General features: G+C 46.1%; 1 protein-coding gene across 1 annotated transcript in view; it reads right to left on the reverse strand.

Annotated features, from left to right (window-relative positions):
- LOC124118262 overlaps window positions 1-21,110 on the reverse strand; it is a 37,361-nt gene that overhangs the window by 11,228 nt on the left and 5,023 nt on the right. Inside the window, exons 2-4 of the mRNA XM_046480371.2 lie at window positions 14,569-14,886; window positions 12,003-12,272; window positions 10,822-11,094 (exon numbers count right to left, since the gene is read on the reverse strand). Of these exons, the coding sequence (XP_046336327.2) occupies window positions 10,822-11,094; window positions 12,003-12,272; window positions 14,569-14,886 (861 nt within the window). The remainder of the gene's footprint in view (window positions 1-10,821; window positions 11,095-12,002; window positions 12,273-14,568; window positions 14,887-21,110) is intronic.

Genomic DNA, 21,110 nt, shown 5'->3' on the forward strand with positions numbered 1-21,110 from the left:
ACCACGGAGGGCCCACTCTGCACTATCACCCTAACGTGACCTATTCAAAACACCGGTCTAGGACGACGGAGTTCCCACTCTGCACTATCAACCTAACGTGATCTATTCACCACACTGGTCTAGGACCACGGAGGGCCCACTCTACACTATCACCCTAACGTGACCTATTCAAAAAACCGATCTAGGACCACGGAGTTTCCACTCTGCACTATCACCCTTACGTGATCTATTTTCCACACTGGTCTAGGACCACGGAGGTCCCACTCTGCACTATCACCCTAACGTGATCTATTCAACACCCTGGTCTAGGACAACGGATCGCCCACTCTGCACTATCATCCTAACGTGACGTATTCAACACCCTGGTCTAGGAAAAGGGAGGGCCCACTCTGCACTATCATCCTAACGTGATCTATTCACCACCCTCGTCTAGGACCACGGAGGGCCCACTCTACACTATCACCCTAACGTCATCTATTCAACAAACTAGTCTAGGACCATGGAGGGCCCACTCTGCACCATCACCCTAAAGTTATCTATTCACCACACTGGTCTAGCACCAAGGAAGGCCCACTCTGCACTATCACCCTAACGTGATCTATTCACCACCCTGGTCTAGGACGACGGAGGTCCCACTCTGCACTATCACCCTAACGTGATCTATTCACCACCCTGGTCTAGGACCACGGAGGGCCCACTCTACACTATCACCCTAACGTCATCTATGCAACAAACTAGTCTAGGACCATGGAGGGCCCACTCTGCACTATCACCCTAAAGTTATCTATTCACCACACTTGTCTAGCACCAAGGAGGGCCCACTCTGCACTATCACCCTAACGTGATCTATTCACCACACTGGTCTAGGACAACGGAGGGCCAACTCTGCATTGTCACCCTAACGTGATCTATTCACCACACTGGTCTAGGACCACGGAGGGCCCACTCTGCACAATCACCCTAACGTGATCTATTCACCACACTGGTCTAGGACCATGGAGGGCCAACTCTGCATTGTCACCCTTACGTGATCTATTCACCACACTGGTCTAGGACCATGGAGGGCCAACTCTACACTATCACCCTAACGTGATCTATTCACCACACTGGTCTAGGACGACGGAGGGACCACTCTGCACTATCACCTTAACGTGATCTAATCACCACACTGGTCTAGAACCACGGAGGGCCCACTCTGCACTATCACCCTAACGTGATCTATTCACCACACAGGTCTCGGACCACGGAGGGCCCACTCTGCACTATCACCCTAAAGTAATGTATTCACCACACTGGCCTAGGACCATGGAGGGCCCACTCTGCACTATCACCCTAAAGTTATCTATTTACCACACTTGTCTAGGACCACGAAGTTCCCAATCTGCACTATCACCCTAACGTGATGTATTCACCACACCGGTCTAGGACCACGGAGGACCCACTCTACACTATCACCCTTATGTGATCTATTCACCACACTGGTCTAGGACCACGGAGGGCCCACTCTACACTATCAACCTAACGTGATCTATTCACCACACTGGTCTAGGACCACGGAGAGCCAACACTGCACTATCACCCCAACGTGATCTATTCACTACACTAGTCTAGAACCACGGAGGGCCCACTCTGCACTATCACCCTAAAGTTATCTATTCACCACATTGGTCTAGGACAAAGGAGGGCCCACTCTGCACTATCACCCTAAAGTTATCTATTCAACACCATGGTCTAGGACAACGGAGGGCCCACTCTGCACTATCACCCTCAATTGATCTATTCACCACATTAGTCTAGGACCAAGGAGGGCCCACTCTGCACTATCAACCTCATGTGATCTATTCACCACCCTGGTCTAGGACCACGGAGGGCCCACTCTAAACTATCACCCTAACGTGATCTATTCACCACACTGGTCTAGGACCACGGAGGGCCCACTCTGCACTATCACCCTAACGTGATCTATTCACTACACTGTTCTAGGACAACGGAGGGCCCACTCTCCACTATCAACCTAACGTGACCTATTCAACACCCTGGTCTAGGACCACGAAGGGCCCACTCTGCACTGTCATCCTAACGTGATCTATTCACCACACCGGTCTAAGACAACGGAGGGCCCACACTGCACTATCACCATTACGTGATCTATTCACCACACTGGTCTAGGACCATGGAAGGCCCACTCTGCACTATCACCCTAACGTGATCTATTCACCACACCGGTCTAGGACCACGGAGTTCCCACTCTGCACTATCATCCTAACGTGATCTATTCACCACACTGGTCTAGGACCACGGAGGGCCCACTCTACACTATCACCCTAACGTGATCTATTCACAACACTGGTCTAGGACCACGAAGGGCCCACTCTACACTATCACCCTAACGTGATCTATTCACAACACTGGTCTAGGACCACGAAGGGCCAACTCTACACCATCACCCTAACGTGATCTATTCACCACACTGGTCTAGGACGACGGAGGTCCCACTCTGCACTATTACCCTAACATGATCCATTCACTACACTGGTCTAGGACCACGAAGGGCCAACTCTACACTATCACCCTAACGTGATCTATTCACCACACTGGTCTAGGACGACGGAGAGCCCACTCTGCACTATTACCCTAACATGATCCATTCACTACACTGGTCTAGGACCACGGAGGGCCCACTCTGCACTATCACCCTAACGTGATCTATTCACTACACTGGTCTAGGACAACGGAGGGCCCACTGTGCACTATCATCCTAACGTGACCTATTCAACACCCTGGTCTAGGACCACGAAGGGCCCACTCAGCACTATCACCCTAACGTGATCTATTCACCACACTGGTCTAGGACAACGGAGGGCCCACTGTGCACTATCATCCAAACGTGACCTATTCAACACCCTGGTCTAGGACCACGAAGGGCCCACTCAGCACTATCACCCTAACGTGATCTATTCACCACAGTGGTCTAGGACCACGGAGGGCCCACTTTGCACTATCACCCTAACGTAATCTATTCACCACACTCGTCTAAGACCACGGAGGGCCCACTCTGCACTATCACCTTAACGTGATTTATTCACCACACTGGTCTAGGACCACGGGGGGCCCACTTTGCACTATCACCCTAACGTAATATATTCACCACACTGGTCTAAGACCACGGAGGGCCCACTCTGCACTATCACCCTAACGTCATCTATTCACCACACTGGTCTAGGACCACGGAGGACCCACTCTGCACTATCACCCTAACGTGATCTATTCACCACCCTGGTCTAGGACCACGGAAGGCCCACTCTAAACTATCACCCTTACGTGATCTATTCAAAACACCGGTCTAAGGCGACGGAGGGCCCACTCTGCACTATCACCCTAACGTGATCTATTCACCACACTGGTCTAGGACCACGAAGGGCCCACTCAGCACTATCACCCTAACGTGATCTATTCACCACACTGGTCTAGGACCACGGAGGGCCCACTCTGCACTATCACCCTAAAATTATCTATTCACCACACTGGTCTAGGACCACGAAGGGCCCACTCTAAACTATCACCCTAACGTGATTTATTCACCACACTGGTCTAGGACCACGGAGGGCCCACTTTGCACTATCACCCTAACGTAATCTATTCACCACACTCGTCTAAGACCACGGAGGGCCCACTCTGCACTATCACCCTAAAGTTATCTATTCACCACACTGGTCTAGGACCACGAAGGGCCCACTCTAAACTATCACCCTAACGTGATCTATTCACCACACTGGTCTAGGACCACGGAGGGCCCACTCTGCACTATCACCCTAACGTGATCTATTCACCACACTGTTCTAGGACAACGGAGGGCCCACTCTCCACTATCATCCTAACGTAACCTATTCAACACCCTGGTCTAGGACCACGAAGGGCCCACTCAGCACTATCACCCTAACGTGATCTATCACCACACTGGTTTAGGACCACGGAGGGCCCACTTTGCACTATCACCCTAACGTAATCTATTCACCACACTGGTCTAAGACCACGGAGGGCCCACTCTGCACTATCACCCTAACGTGATCTATTCACCACACTGGTCTAGGACCACGAAGGGCCCACTCTGCACTATCACCCTAACGTCATCTATTCACCACACTGGTCTAGGACCACAGAGGACCCACTCTGCACTATCACCCTAACCTGATCTATTCACCACACCGGTCTAGGACCACGGAGGGCCCACTCTGCACTATCACCCTAACGTGATCTATTCACCACACTGGTTTAGGACCACGAAGGGATCACTCTGCACTATCACCCTAACGTCATCTATTCACCACACTGGTCTAGGACCACGAAGGGCCAACTCTGCACTATCAACCTAACGTGATCTATTCACCACACTGGTCTAGGACCACGGAGGGCCCACTCAGCACTATCACCCTTACGTCATCTATTCACCACACTGGTCTAGGACCACGAAGGGCCAACTCTGCACTATCACCCTAACGTCATCTATTCACAACATCGGTCTAGGACCAAGGAGGGCGCACTCTGCACTATCACCCTAACGTGTTTTATTCACCACACCGGTCTAGGACCACGGAGGGCCCACTCTGCACTATCACCCTAACGTGTTATATTCACCACGCTGGTCTAGGACCACGGAGGACCCACTCTGCACTATCACCCTAACGTGATCTATTCACCACACCGGTGTAGGACTACGGAGGGCCCACTCTGTACTATCACCCTAAAGTTATCTATTCACCACACTGGTCTTGGACCACGGAGGGCCCACTCTGCACTATCACCCTAAAGTTATCTATTCGCCACACTTGTCTAGGACCACGGAGGGCCCACTCTGCACTATCACCCTAACGTGATCTATTCACCACGACGGTCTAGGACCACGGAGGGCCCACTCTACACTATCACCCTAACGTGATATATTCACTACACTGGTCTAGGACAACGGAGGGCCCACTCTGTACTATCACCCTAACGTGATCTATTCACAACACCGATCTAAGAGCACGGAGGGCCCACTCTGCACTCTCACCCTAACGTGACCTATTCACCACTCTGGTCTAGGACCACGAAGTGCCCACTCTACACTATCACCCTAACGTGATCTATTCACAACACTGGTCTAGGATCACGGAGTTCCCACTCTGCACTATCACCCTAACGTGATCTATTCACTACACCGGTCTAGGACAACGGAGGGCCCACTCTGCACGATTACCCTTACGTGATCTATTCACAACACTGGTCTAGGACAACGGAGGGCCCACTCTGTACTATCACCCTAACTTGATCTATTCACAACACCGATCTAAGAGCACGGAGGGCCCACTCTGCACTCTCACCCTAACGTGACCTATTCACCACTCTGGTCTAGGACCAGGAAGTGCCCACTCTACACTATCATCCTAACGTGATCTTTTCACTTGACCGGTCTAGGACAACGGAGGGCCCACTCTGCACGATTACCCTTACGTGATCTATTCACAACACTGGTCTAGGACAACGGAGGGCCCACTCTACACTCTCACCCTAACGTGATCTATTCACCACTCTGGTCTAGGACCACGAAGTGCCCACTCTACACTATCACCCTAACGTGATCTATTCACAACACTGGTCTAGGATCACGGAGGGCCCACTCTGCACTATCACCCTAACGTGATCTATTCACTACACCGGTCTAGGACAACGGAGGGCCCACTCTGCACGATTACCCTTACGTGATCTATTCACAACACTGGTCTAGGACAACGGAGGGCCCACTCTGCACGATTACCCTTACGTGATCTATTCATCACACCGGTCTAGGACCACGGAGGACACACTCTACACTATCACCCTAACGTGATCTATTCACCACACTGGTCTAAGACCACGGAGGGCCCACTCTGCACTATCACCCTAACGTGATCTATTCACCACACCGGTCTAGGACGTCAGATGATCTACAATTTAGTACTTATTCTCCACATTGACTGTAACACTGTCCTCTAAAGTTTACGATAAAGCCATTGTAAAACAATCAAGATCCTAGTGTCAACACACATACGATGCTTAGCATTGACATTCCGCTCCCTCATTATACAAGATTGATACTTAGTACTTACACTGCATCTCGACTGTATACAGCATTGATACTTAGTACTTACACAGCACCTCAACTGTATGCAACATTGATACTTAGTAATTACACTGCATCTCGACTGTATACAACATTGATACTTAGTACTTACACAGCACCTCGACTGTATGCAACATTGATACTTAGTACTAACACTGCATCTCGACTGTATGCAACGTTGATACTTAGTACTTACACTGCATCTCGACTGTATACAACATTGATACTTAGTACTTACACTGCACCTCGACTGTATGCAACATTGATACTTCGTACTTACACTGCACCTCGACTGTATACAACATTGATACTTAGTACTTACACTGCATCTCGACTGTATACAACATTGATACTTAGTACTTACACTGCACCCAGACTGTATACAACATTGATACTTAGTACTTACACTGCACCTCGACTGTATACAACATTGATACTTAGTAATTACACTGTACCTAGACTGTATACAACATTGATACTTAGTAATTACACTGCACCACGACTGTATACAATATTGATACTTAGTAATTACACTGTACCTAGACTGTATACAACATTGATACTTAGTAATTACACTGTACCTAGACTGTATACAATATTGATACTTAGTAATAACACTGTACCTAGACTGTATACAACATTGATACTTAGTAATTACACTGCACCACGACTGTATACAACAATTATGCTTAGTAATAACACTGTACCTAGACTGTATGCAACATTGATACTTAGTACTTACACTGCACCTAGACTGTATACAACATTGATACTTAGTAATTACACTGCACCACGACTGTATACAACATTGATCCTTAGTACTTACACTGCACCTCGACTGTATACAACATTGATACTTAGTAATAACACTGCACCTCGACTGTATACAACATTGATACTTAGTAATTACACTGCACCACGACTGTATACAATATTGATACTTAGTAATTACACTGCACCTCGACTGTATACAACATTGATACTTAGTAATTACACTGCACCACGACTGTATACAACATTGATACTTAGTAATTACACTGCACCTCGACTGTATAGAACATTGATACTTAGTAATTACACTGCACCACGACTGTATACAACAATTATGCTTAGTAATAACACTGTACCTAGACTGTATGCAACATTGATACTTAGTAGTTACACTGCACCTCGACTGTATACAACATTGATACTTAGTAATTACACTGCACCACAACTGTATACTACATTGATACTTAGTACTTACACTGCACTTCGACTGTATGCAACATTGATACTTAGTAATTACACTGTACCTAGACTGTATGCAACATTGATACTTAGTAATGACACTGCACCTAGACTGTATGCAACATTGATACTTAGTAATTACACTGCACCTCGACTGTATACAACATTGATACTTAGTAATTACACTGCACCTCGACTGTATACAACATTGATACTTAGTAATTACACTGCACCTCGACTGTATACAACATTGATACTTTGTAATTACACTGCACCACGACTGTATACAACATTGATACTTAGTAATTACACTGTACCTAGACTGTATACAACATTGATACTTAGTACTTACACTGTACCTAGACTGTATACAACATTGATACTTAGTAATTACACTGCACCTCGACTGTATACAACATTGATACTTAGTAATTACACTGCACCTAGACTGTATACAACATTGATACTTAGTAATTACACTGTACCTAGACTGTATGCAACATTGATACTTAGTAATTACACTGTACCTAGACTGTATACAACATTGATACTTAGTAATTACACTGTACCTAGACTGTATACAACATTGATACTTAGTAATTACACTGTACCTAGACTGTATACAACATTGATACTTAGTACTTACACTGCACCTAGACTGTATACAACATTGATACTTAGTACTTACACTGCACCTCGACTGTATACAACATTGATACTTAGTACTTACACTGTACCTAGACTGTATACAACATTGATACTTAGTAATTACACTGCACCTAGACTGTATACAACATTGATACTTAGTACTTACACAGCACCTCAACTGTATGCAACGTTGATACTTAGTACTTACACTGCATCTCGACTGTATGCAACAATTATGCTTTGCACTTATACTGTACCTAGACTGTAACATTGTCCTCTCCAGGTGGTGATATGTCACTGTACTTACACTGCAGCTCGACTGTCACACTGTCCTCTCTAGGTGGTCATATGTCACTGTACTTACACTGCAGCTCGACTGTCACACTGTCCTCTCTAGGTGGTGATATGTCACTGTACTTACACTGCATGTCGACTGTAACACTGTCCTCTCTAGGTGGTGATATGTCACTGTACTTACACTGCAGCTCGACTGTCACACTGTCCTCTCTAGGTGGTGATATGTCACTGTACTTACACTGCATGTCGACTGTAACACTGTCCTCTCTAGGTGGTGATATGTCACTGTACTTACACTGCAGCTCGACTGTCACACTGTCCTCTCTAGGTGGTGATATGTCACTGTACTTACACTGCATGTCGACTGTAACACTGTCCTCTCTAGGTGGTGATATGTCACTGTACTTACACTGCAGCTCGACTGTCACACTGTCCTCTCTAGGTGGTGATATGTCACTGTACTTACACTGCAGCTCGACTGTCACACTGTCCTCTCTAGGTGGTGATATGTCACTGTACTTACACTGCAGCTCGACTGTCACACTGTCCTCTCTAGGTGGTGATATGTCACTGTACTTACACTGCAGCTCGACTGTCACACTGTCCTCTCTAGGTGGTGATATGTCACTGTACTTACACTGCAGCTCGACTGTCACACTGTCCTCTCTAGGTGGTGATATGTCACTGTACTTACACTGCAGCTCGACTGTCACACTGTCCTCTCTAGGTGGTGATATGTCACTGTACTTACACTGCAGCTCGACTGTAACACTGTCCTCTCTAGGTGGTGATATGTCACTGTACTTACACTGCAGCTCGACTGTCACACTGTCCTCTCTAGGTGGTGATATGTCACTGTACTTACACTGCACGTCGACTGTCACACTGTCCTCTCTAGGTGGTGATATGTCACTGTACTTACACTGCAGCTCGACTGTCACACTGTCCTCTCTAGGTGGTGATATGTCACTGTACTTACACTGTACTCCGAGTGTAACACTGTCCTCTCTAGGTGGTGATATGTCACTGTACTTACACTGTACTCCGACTGTAACACTGTCCTCTCTAGGTGGTGATATGTCACTGTACTTACACTGTACTCCGACTGTAACACTGTCCTCTCTAGGTGGTGATATGTCACTGTACTTACACTGTACTCCGACTGTAACACTGTCCTCTCTAGGTGGTGATATGTCACTGTACTTACACTGCAGCTCGACTGTCACACTGTCCTCTCTAGGTGGTGATATGTCACTGTACTTACACTGCAGCTCGACTGTCACACTGTCCTCTCTAGGTGGTGATATGTCACTGTACTTACACTGCATGTCGACTGTAACACTGTCCTCTCTAGGTGGTGATATGTCACTGTACTTACACTGCAGCTCGACTGTCACACTGTCCTCTCTAGGTGGTGATCTGTCACTGTACTTACACTGTACTCCGAGTGTAACACTGTCCTCTCTAGGTGGTGATATGTCACTGTACTTACACTGTACTCCGACTGTAACACTGTCCTCTCTAGGTGGTGATATGTCACTGTACTTACACTGTACTCCGACTGTAACACTGTCCTCTCTAGGTGGTGATATGTCACTGTACTTACACTGTACTCCGACTGTAACACTGTCCTCTCTAGGTGGTGATATGTCACTGTACTTACACTGCAGCTCGACTGTCACACTGTCCTCTCTAGGTGGTGATCTGTCACTGTACTTACACTGCACGTCGACTGTAACACTGTCCTCTCTAGGTGGTGATATGTCATTGTACTTACTCTGCACGTCGACTGTAACACTGTCCTCTCTAGGTGGTGATATGTCACTGTACTTACACTGCAGCTCGACTGTCACACTGTCCTCTCTAGGTGGTGATATGTCACTGTACTTACACTGCAGCTCGACTGTAACACTGTCCTCTCTAGGTGGTGATATGTCACTGTACTTACACTGTACTCCGACTGTAACACTGTCCTCTCTAGGTGGTGATATGTCACTGTACTTACACTGTACTCCGACTGTAACACTGTCCTCTCTAGGTGGTGATATGTCACTGTACTTACACTGCAGCTCGACTGTCACACTGTCCTCTCTAGGTGGTGATATGTCACTGTACTTACACTGCACCCCGACTGTAACACTGTCCTCTCCATGTGGAGATATGTCACTGTACTTACACTGCATGTCGACTGTAACACTGTCCTCTCTAGGTGGTGATATGTCACTGTACTTACACTGCACTCTGACTGTAACACTGTCCTCTCCAGGTGGTGATATGTCATTGTACTTACACTACACGTCGACTGTAACACTGTCCTCTCTAGGTGGTGATATGTCACTGTACTTACACTGCACGTCGACTGTAACACTGTCCTCTCTAGGTGGTGATATGTCACTGTACTTACACTGCACGTCGACTGTAACACTGTCCTCTCTAGGTGGTCATATGTAATCGTGAAACTAAAGTGTACCAGTGTATACATATTTCATATTACATTTAGTACTTACAATGAACGTCAACTGTAACACTGTCTTCTCCAGGTGGGGGTACGCCATTGTCAGCAACACATCTGTACTGCCCGGAGCTAGACCTGTACACTGTGGGTATAGTGTAGATCCGATCTCTGCCAACAGTGTTCCCCCCATGGTACCAGGTATAATTATTTGGGGAAGGGTTGGCTGCTGTGACTGAACAATCCGCCAAAATGACATTCTTTTCGCCAAGGAGGAAAATGTATTCTGTGCAGGGTTCCACGAGTGTTATATTCACAGTTGGCGCATCTGAAACAATGTTTCGTTCCATTTGCAAAAATCTTTGAACATACGTATTTACATTACTCAATTCGTACACATCACCAAGTTTCTTCCTATGTGAGGCTCGGGGGATCAGGCTTGGTGACGTAGCTGTCATCATACCCCGACGGCGAATCTCATTACTCCTAACATCAATCACTGGATTATCTTGACCAGATTCGACAGGCGTTCTGTCGTATAGCTGGCTGCTGCTGATTGCGGCGTTGAGCAAAAACCAGAGCAGCAGAAACTCAAATATCCAGCTTGTGGAACTGCAGGGAGATATGCAATCGTAAAATGTGCTTGCGTGTACGACATATTATGTATTGGAGAAAACACGCTCATGAGGTTTTGGTAGACAGAGCATGCCCTGGGGAGAGGGAAAGACCAAGGGGGCGAAGCACCCGCGGTTTTTCCCGACCCCCAGGGCATGGTCTGTCTACCAAAACCGAGGGAAAGTGTTTTTCCACACTTATAAACCGAAAAAGGAAACTTAAAACAACATTTATCAACATTTTTATGTTTCGAACATTCTTTCCATGAACATTAGGAAACGCGCGTAAAATATCTGCGTACGGATCTTGAAAAGGACGTTCTAAACACCAGTGACGCTTATCAACACCTCTGTAGCCTCGTGGTACACTCACTGGGTGGAATATAAAGAAAACATTTGTCATTTGACTTTACATTTCATTACATGTTACAATCTGAACGGAAGTTATATTAATAAAATACCCAGGACATTACATAAAATCCCAGGGACATTACAACGTCCCTGTTTATGAGATGTAACCTGACTGGAAAGTAAAACCTCACAATAGGTCTTAATGCCTATAGAAAGAAGTCTCTTACCTAATAGCGATCCCAATGAATAGGTTTATAAGTTTGGTACTTACAATGAACGTCAACTATAACACTGTCTTCTCCGGGCGGTGATACGCCATTGTCAGCAACACATCTGTACTGCCCGGAGCTAGACTTGTACACTGTGGGGATAGTGTAGATCCGATCTCTGCCCACAAGGTGCCCCCTATGGTACCAGGTAAAGACTGACAACAAGGGGTTAGCTGACGTCACATCACAGGTCAAGGATGCATTGTTATCACCAAGTAAATATACGAACCCCAACTGTGAGTCGACAGGAGCTATAGCAACCGCAGGTGGATCTGAAATGAGTCACATATACCTATTATTATTACCATTGATAATAACAATGTTGCGTTTAAATTGTGTCGCCCTATTAACATGTGACTTAATTTTCGAAAACATTGTTGTTGATGTTCTTGGTTGTTGATGCAGAGGGTGGGTGGTTGTGGATGCAGAGGGTGGGTGGTTGTGGATGCAGAGGGTGGGTGGTTGTGGATGTAGAGTGTGGGTGGTTGTGGATGCAGAGGGTGGGTGGTTGTGGATGTAGAGTGTGGGTGGTTGTGGATGCAGAGGTTGGACGGTTGTGATGCAGAAGGTGGGTGGTTGTGGATGCAGAGGGTGGGTGGTTGTGGATGCAGAGGGTGGGTGGTTGTGGATGCAGAAGGTGAATGGTTGTGGATGCAGAGGGTGGGTGGTTGTGGATGCAGAAGGTGGGTGGTTATGGATGCAGAGGGTGGGTGGTTATGGATGCAGAGGGTGTGTAGTTGTGGATGTAGAGTGTGGATGGTTGTGGATGCAGAAGGTGGATGGTTGTGGATGCAGAGGGTTGGGGTGTTGTGGATGTAGAGTGTGGATGGTTGTGGATGCAGAAGGTGGATGGTTGTGGATGCAGAGGGTTGGGGTGTTGTGGATGCAGAAGAAGTGTGGTTGTAGATGCAGAGGGTGGATGGTTGTGGATGTAGAGTGTTGATAGTTGCCGTTGCAGAGGGTGGGTGGTTGTGGATGCAGAGGATGGGTGGTTGTGGATGCAGAGGGTGTGTAGTTGTGGATGTAGAGTGTGGATGGTTGTGGATGCAGAAGGTGGATGGTTGTGGATGCAGAGGGTTGGGGTGTTGTGGATGCAGAAGATGTGTGGTTGTAGATGCAGAGGGTGGATGGTTGTGGATGTAGAGTGTTGATAGTTGCGGATGCAGAGGGTGGGTGGTTGTGGATGCAGAGGTTTGATGGTTGTGGATGCAGAGGGTAGATGGTTGTGGATGCAGAGGGTAGGTGGTTGTGGATGCAGAGGTTTAATGGTTGTGGATGCAGAGGTTGGACGGTTGTGATGCAGAAGGTAGGTGGTTGTGGATGCAGAGGGTGGGTGGTTGTGGATGCAGAGGGTGGGTGGTTGTGGAGGCAGAGGGTGTGTAGTTGTGGATATAGAGTGTGGATGGTTGTGAATGCAGAAGGTGGATGGTTGTGGATGCAGAGGGTGGGTGGTTGTGGATGCAGAAGGTGGGTGGTTATGGATGCAGAGGGTGGGTGGTTGTGAATGCAGAAGGTGGATGGTTGTGGATATAGAGTGTGGATGGTTGTGAATGCAGAAGGTGGATGGTTGTGGATGCAGAGGGTGGGTGGTTGTGAATGCAGAAGGTGGATGGTTATGGATGCAGAGGGTGGGTGGTTGTGGATGCAGAAGGTGGATGGTTGTGGATATAGAGTGTGGATGGTTGTGAATGCAGAAGGTGGATGGTTGTGGATGCAGAGGGTGGGTGGTTGTGAATGCAGAAGGTGGATGGTTGTGGATGCAGAGGGTGGGTGGTTGTGGATGCAGAAGGTGAATGGTTGTGGATGCAGAGGGTGGGTGGTTGTGGATGCAGAAGGTGGGTGGTTATGGATGCAGAGGGTGGGTGGTTATGGATGCAGAGGGTGTGTAGTTGTGGATATAGAGTGTGGATGGTTGTGAATGCAGAAGGTGGATGGTTGTGGATGCAGAGGGTTGGGGTGTTGTGGATGTAGAGTGTGGATGGTTGTGGATGCAGAAGGTGGATGGTTGTGGATGCAGAGGGTTGGGGTGTTGTGGATGCAGAAGAAGTGTGGTTGTAGATGCAGAGGGTGGATGGTTGTGGATGTAGAGTGTTGATAGTTGCCGATGCAGAGGGTGGGTGGTTGTGGATGCAGAGGATGGGTGGTTGTGGATGCAGAGGGTGGGTAGTTGTGGATGTAGAGTATGGATGGTTGTGGATGCAGAAGGTGGATGGTTGTGGATGCAGAGGGTTGGGGTGTTGTGGATGCAGAAGATGTGTGGTTGTAGATGCAGAGGGTGGATGGTTGTGGATGTAGAGTGTTGATAGTTGCGGATGCAGAGGGTGGGTGGTTGTGGATGCAGAGGATGGGTGGTTGTGGATGCAGAGGGTTGGTAGTTGTGGATGTGGAGTGTTGATAGTTGTGGATTTAGAGTGTTGATAGTTGTTGATGCAGAGGGTGGGTGGTTGTGGGTGCAGAGGGTAGATGGTTGTGGATGCAGAGGGTGGATGGATGTGGATGCAGAGGGCAGGTGGTTGAGAATGCAGAGGGTTGATGGGTAGGTGGGTGGACACCAGAGAATCTACTTACACTTGACATTCAAAGCTACGGTGTTGCTTCTGCTTGTAGAGTACTGACAAGTCCAGGGAGCATGGTGTTCTACTGACACATTCCTGATGGTCAGAGAGTACGTGTGTGGTTGTCCGTCTTCGCGTGAACACAGGTACCTGGCGTTCTCCGTGGCCTGTCTCCCTGTATCAACAAACACACGGCAGACAGGGGACTGGGACCTCTCCCCCTTGAAGATCACCAAACCCTCCTCGATGTCCGTCGACACGTCACACGTGAAGTTGAACTGGTGTCCACGAATGGTGGATGCATTGACTGGTTCAAGCGTTATACCTCCACCTTCAGGAACACGAATGGTACAATTTGAAATACAGGCTCAGGAAGAACAACAGAGAATAATGATGCGCCGCGTAAATCGGGACTCAGTGAAGCGTAATAAAATCACTCAAAGATTACTCAGGAATTGTGGAACATTGAAGGTCTTCTCAACAAACTGGTGAGTGAGTGAGTGAGTTGGGTTTAACGCCGCTTTTAACAGTGTTACAGTTAGCTTAATGTGGGAGGAAAGCCCGAAGTGATGCAGGCCTCACACGTGAACCACGTGGGTTGAAACCCACGAGGAGGGTATGGTGCTGACAAACCTAGAAACATAACTGGGGCAAAAACCCACAATCATAGGTTTTTGGCGTGCCCAATGAAAGCAACTCTGCACGGCGAATCGCGGCGCCCTAGACGAATGGGCCACCCGTGCCCCCAACAGGTAAATGATGATTTTATTGACGATGTGAAAACATTAGGTTGGTTGACTGAGACACGGTTTCATAATTATGATGTATCGAAATATTTTATTGAATTTACCGTCTTCCCGAGAGCAAGAGCGTCCACTAGCCTTGTCTTCCAAGTCTTGTTTCCAAGTAGAACTAGGCTTTGATACAGGACCCGTGAAGATTCCGGGGTAGAATAGGTTTTCAGCAACCCATGCTTGCCGTAAAAGGCGACTAACGGGATCGGATGGTCAGGCTCGCTGACTTGGTTGATGCATGTCATCGATCCCAATTGCGTAGGTCGATGCTCATGATGTCAATCACTGGATTGTCTGGTCCAGATTCGATTATTTACAGACCGCCGTCATATAGCTGGAATATTGCTGAGTGCGGCGTTAAACAACAAACCAACCAACAACTTTGATACAGACTAGTGGACACGCTTGCCACGGGAAGATGGCCATCTACACACAAGGTGCTATAAGGGGCACGGGTGGCCCAGTCGTCTAAAGCGCCGCGATTCGCTGTGCAGAGTTGCGTCCGTTGGACACGCCAGAAACCTATGATTGTGGGTTCGAATCCCGTTCCGCCCCGATTATGTTTCTAGGTTTGTCAGTACCATACCCGTGCTCGTGGGTTTCACCTAAGTGGTAAACGTCTGAGACCTGCATCACTTCGGGCTTTCCTCCCACATTAAGCTGACACGCCGTGATATAACTGGAATACTGTTAAAAGCGGCGGTAAACCCAACTCACTCACTCACTCACTCACAAGGTGCTATAAAGTTTTTATCATGCGACCAAAAGGGTGGTGACGCAGATGTTATAACTGTACTTGTGACGAACTACATAAAGAAACATGTAGGTTTATTACTGTCTTCCCATATAGGTATTTGTACTTTTCTCGCTGTACATAAATAAACTAGTTCCCTTGAATACAGAGGAAATAGAGGAACCCCTCTCATTATATTATTTGCATTCATCGTACTTTTTGCCGATAACGTAATTGGACAACAAAGACATCTTAATACTTTCAATGTATATTGTATAAAATGAATGTCAATTTAGACAAAACGAAAATTAATATCACGGCGGAGGACACCAGAAATGGGCTTTACATGTCCATGTCCATGTCGGGAATCGAACCCGGGTCTTCGGCGTATCGAGCGAACATTTTAACCACTAGGCTACCCGACCGCCGCTTATATGCTAAAGCTTATCTTACAAACAATAATGTATTAAATATTAGACAGCATCTAGTACGACTAAGAACAGATGTGGCAGGGCTATAGACAGATGTTGGACGCAGAAAAAATATCCCAAAGAAAACCGAATGTGTCAACTTTGTGATTTGAATATCGTTGAAGATGAGTTTCACGTTCTTTTAACATGTCCATTGTATGATTGTAAGAAAAATGTATATATAGCCCCCAAATAATGAGAACTTTGTAATTGTGAACAAATCTGTTTTCTTATGATCGACACTATAAATATAATTGTTAAAACTTGGTCCAAAGTCTATAAAGGGCCGAAAATGTTTTCGTTAACGTAATCCACACTGTGCATGCATATCCACTTCTCACCATAACAATAACATTATGTAAGGTTTCTGGGTCTGTGGGCCTTTGGCCTTGGCTACAACAAACTGAATTGAACTGAACTGCATTATACATACAGCCTTGTATGTGCATCTGCCTTGTATGTGCATCTGCCTTGTATGTGCATCTGCCTTGTATGTGCATCTGCCTTGTATATGCATCTGCCTTGTACGTGCATCTGCCTTGTATATGCATCTGCCTTGTATGTGCATCTGCCTTGTACGTACATCTGCCTTGTATATGCATCTGCCTTGTATGTGCATCTGCCTTGTATGTGCATCTGCCTTGTATGTGCATCTGCCTTGTACGTGCATCTGCCTTGTATGTGCATCTGCCTTGTATGTGCATCTGCCTTGTATGTGCATCTGCCTTGTATGTGCATCTGCCTTGTATATGCATCTTCGTCCATAACATGGTGCATTCTTGATTCCATAATAATGCATATTCGCTCACAACATAATCTAACCTTGGTCATGACCAGGCATTCTGTTCTCCAACAATGCAATCTGGGACACAACAATGCATCCCTGCAAATTAAATGAGTAAGTGAGTGAGTTCGGTTTAACGCCGCTTTTAACAGTATTCCAGTTATATCACGGCGTGTCAGCTTAATGTGGGAGGAAAGCCCGAAGTGATGCAGGTCTCAGACGTTTACCACTTCGGTGAAACCCACGAGCACGGGTATGGTGCTGACAAACCTAGAAACATAATCGGGGCGAACCGGGATTCGAACCCACAAGCATAGGTTTCTGGCGTGCCCTAGGGACGCAACTCTGCACAGCGAATTGCGGCGCCTTAGACGACTGGGCCACCCGTAACCCCGCAAATGAATTGAAACATCCTCGACTTTCGAGACTTTCCTCAATCATTAGGCAGACGGACTTTGATATGCATGAAGTACTGTTAAAAGTGGAGTTAAATTTTGAGTAATTTCAATGGCAGTTTACGCTCCTGCCAAATTCGGTCATTAAATCATTTTGTATATATCATTTAATTGTTATATCATATCATGTTATATCATGTTATTGTTATACCATATCATTTTATATCATGTAGTGGTTTTATCATCTCATGGTATAATTCTTTTTCTCTTTGGCCGATGTTTGTCTCTAGGGTGGGTCGTCATGAGGATTTACAGTAAACTACGATTATAACGAACTCATAGGGACCACTACTCTTAGTTCTTTATAACCGTAGTTCGTTATAAGCATATACACAGCATATATACAACAAATGGACGGGACTAAAAATAGGTTCGTTATGTCGGTAAGTTCGTTATAAGCTTGTTCGTTATAAATGTATTTTACCGTACTCGAACTGGGCATGCCGTTAACTCTCCGACATATCTAAGTTCAAGATTAAAGGGTCTGTATGATGAGAAACATGTATGTATCTATGTTGGGGAATTCCCAGGGATGTCCTCAGGAATGTAGAAATAGTCCGTCCATACAATCTCTTGAGAAACGTATGAACGTCAAAATGTGTTGTTCATACACTTTTGAACGTCAGTTTGGCGATCATGTGGCCGATTTCTCGTCCAATGGAAAAGCGGTATGTCGTGCTAAAAACTGTTATTATGTAATGTTAAACGATGTAATGGTATGTGATGTGATGTTTATATTATATAATATTGATAACGTTTAATGGTTATATCATGTGATGGTTATGGGTTCAATGGTGTCCCCCGGCGTGATATGCCTGGGTTATTTTGCTGAAAGAGGCGTAAAACTATACTCACTCACTCACTCCACCATCCCCTCACTCACTCACTCACTCACTCACTCACTCACTCACTCACTCGCTCACTCACTCACTCACTCACTCACTCACTCACTCACTCACTCGCTGCAATGGTAATATCATGTGATGATATATCATGCAGTGTTTATATCATGTAACGTTATATCATGTTCTATTATGTCATGTAATGTTATGTAAGGAAATGTTTATATCGTGTAACGGTTATATCACGGAATAGTTAGAGCAGTTGTTTCACATAATAACAATCAGACGACGGACAAGGTTGTACATACTACTACTGCTGCTACTACTACTACTGCTACTACTACTGCTGCTGCTACTACTACTAGTGCTACTACTAGTACTACTAGTACTACTACTAGTACTACTACTGCTACTATTACTACTGCTATAACTACCTACTACTACTACTACTACTACTACTACCACTACTACTACTACTACTACCACTACTTCTACTCCTGCTGCAGCTACTACTATTTCTACTACTACTACTTCTACTCCTGCTGCTGCTACAACTACTACTACCACTACTGCTTCTACTACTAGTACTACTACTACTTCTACTACTCCTACTTCTACTTCTGGTACTACTACTACTACTGCTACTACTACTGCTATTAATATTACTGCTACTGCTACTACTACTACTGCTATAACTACCTACAGCTACTACTGCTACTACTTCTACCACTACTACAATCACTACTGCTGCTGCTACTGCTGATGCTGATGCAACTACTACTGCTGCTGCTGCTGCTACGGCCACGGCTACTTCTGCTACTACTATTGCTACTGCTGTTACTCCTACTATTATTCCTCCTGCTACTGCTACTACTGCTGATGATGATGCTACTACTACTTCTAGTGCTACTGCTGTTACTGCTACTGCTACTACTACTGCTACTACTACTTCTAGTGCTACTGCTGTTACTGCTCCTGCTACTACTACTGCTACTTCTAGTGCTACTGCTGTTACTGCTACTGCTACTACTACTGCTACTACTACTTCTAGTGCTACTGCTGTTACTGCTCCTGCTACTGCTACTGCTACTTCTAGTGCTACTGCTGTTACTGCTACTGCTACTACTACTGCTACTACTACTTCTAGTGCTACTGCTGTTACTACTACTGCTACTACTACTTCTAGTGCTACTGCTGTTACTGCTACTACTACTTCTAGTGCTACTGCTGTTACTGCTACTGCTACTACTACTGCTACTACTACTTCTAGTGCTACTGCTGTTACTACTACTGCTACTACTACTGCTACTACTACTTCTAGTGCTACTGCTGTTACTACTACTGCTACTACTACTGCTACTACTACTGCTACTACTACTTCTAGTGCTACTGCTGTTACTGCTCCTGCTACTACTACTTCTAGTGCTACTGCTGTTACTGCTACTACTACTACTACTGCTCCTGCTACTACTACTTCTAGTGCTACTGCTGTTACTGCTACTGCTACTACTACTTCTAGTGCTACTGCTGTTACTACTACTGCTACTACTACTGCTCCTGCTACTACTACTGCTACTTCTAGTGCTACTGCTGTTACTGCTCCTGCTACTACTACTGCTACTACTACTTCTAGTGCTACTGCTGTTACTACTACTGCTACTACTACTTCTAGTGCTACTGCTGTTACTGCTACTGCTACTACTACTGCTACTACTACTTCTAGTGCTACTGCTGTTACTACTACTGCTACTACTACTTCTAGTGCTACTGCTGTTACTGCTACTACTACTACTACTGCTACTACTACTTCTAGTGCTACTGCTGTTACTGCTCCTGCTACTACTACTGCTACTTCTAGTGCTACTGCTGTTACTGCTACTGCTACTACTACTGCTACTACTACTTCTAGTGCTACTGCTGTTACTACTACTGCTACTACTACTTCTAGTGCTACTGCTGTTACTGCTCCTGCTACTACTACTGCTACTTCTAGTGCTACTGCTGTTACTGCTACTGCTACTACTACTGCTACTACTACTTCTAGTGCTACTGCTGTTACTGCTACTGCTACTACTACTGCTACTACTACTTCTAGTGCTACTGCTGTTACTGCTACTGCTACTACTACTGCTACTACTACTTCTAGTGCTACTGCTGTTACTGCTACTGCTACTACTACTGCTACTACTACTTCTAGTGCTACTGCTGTTACTACTACTGCTACTACTACTTCTAGTGCTACTGCTGTTACTGCTCCTGCTACTACTACTGCTACTTCTAGTGCTACTGCTGTTACTGCTACTGCTACTACTACTGCTACTACTACTTCTAGTGCTACTGCTGTTACTACTACTGCTACTACTACTTCTAGTGCTACTGCTGTTACTGCTCCTGCTACTACTACTGCTACTTCTAGTGCTACTGCTGTTACTGCTACTGCTACTACTACTGCTACTACTACTTCTAGTGCTACTGCT

This window comes from Haliotis rufescens, unplaced genomic scaffold (assembly GCF_023055435.1).
Source record: "Haliotis rufescens isolate VD_foot unplaced genomic scaffold, xgHalRufe1.0.p SCAF_136, whole genome shotgun sequence".
Classification (NCBI taxonomy): domain Eukaryota; kingdom Metazoa; phylum Mollusca; class Gastropoda; order Lepetellida; family Haliotidae; genus Haliotis; species Haliotis rufescens.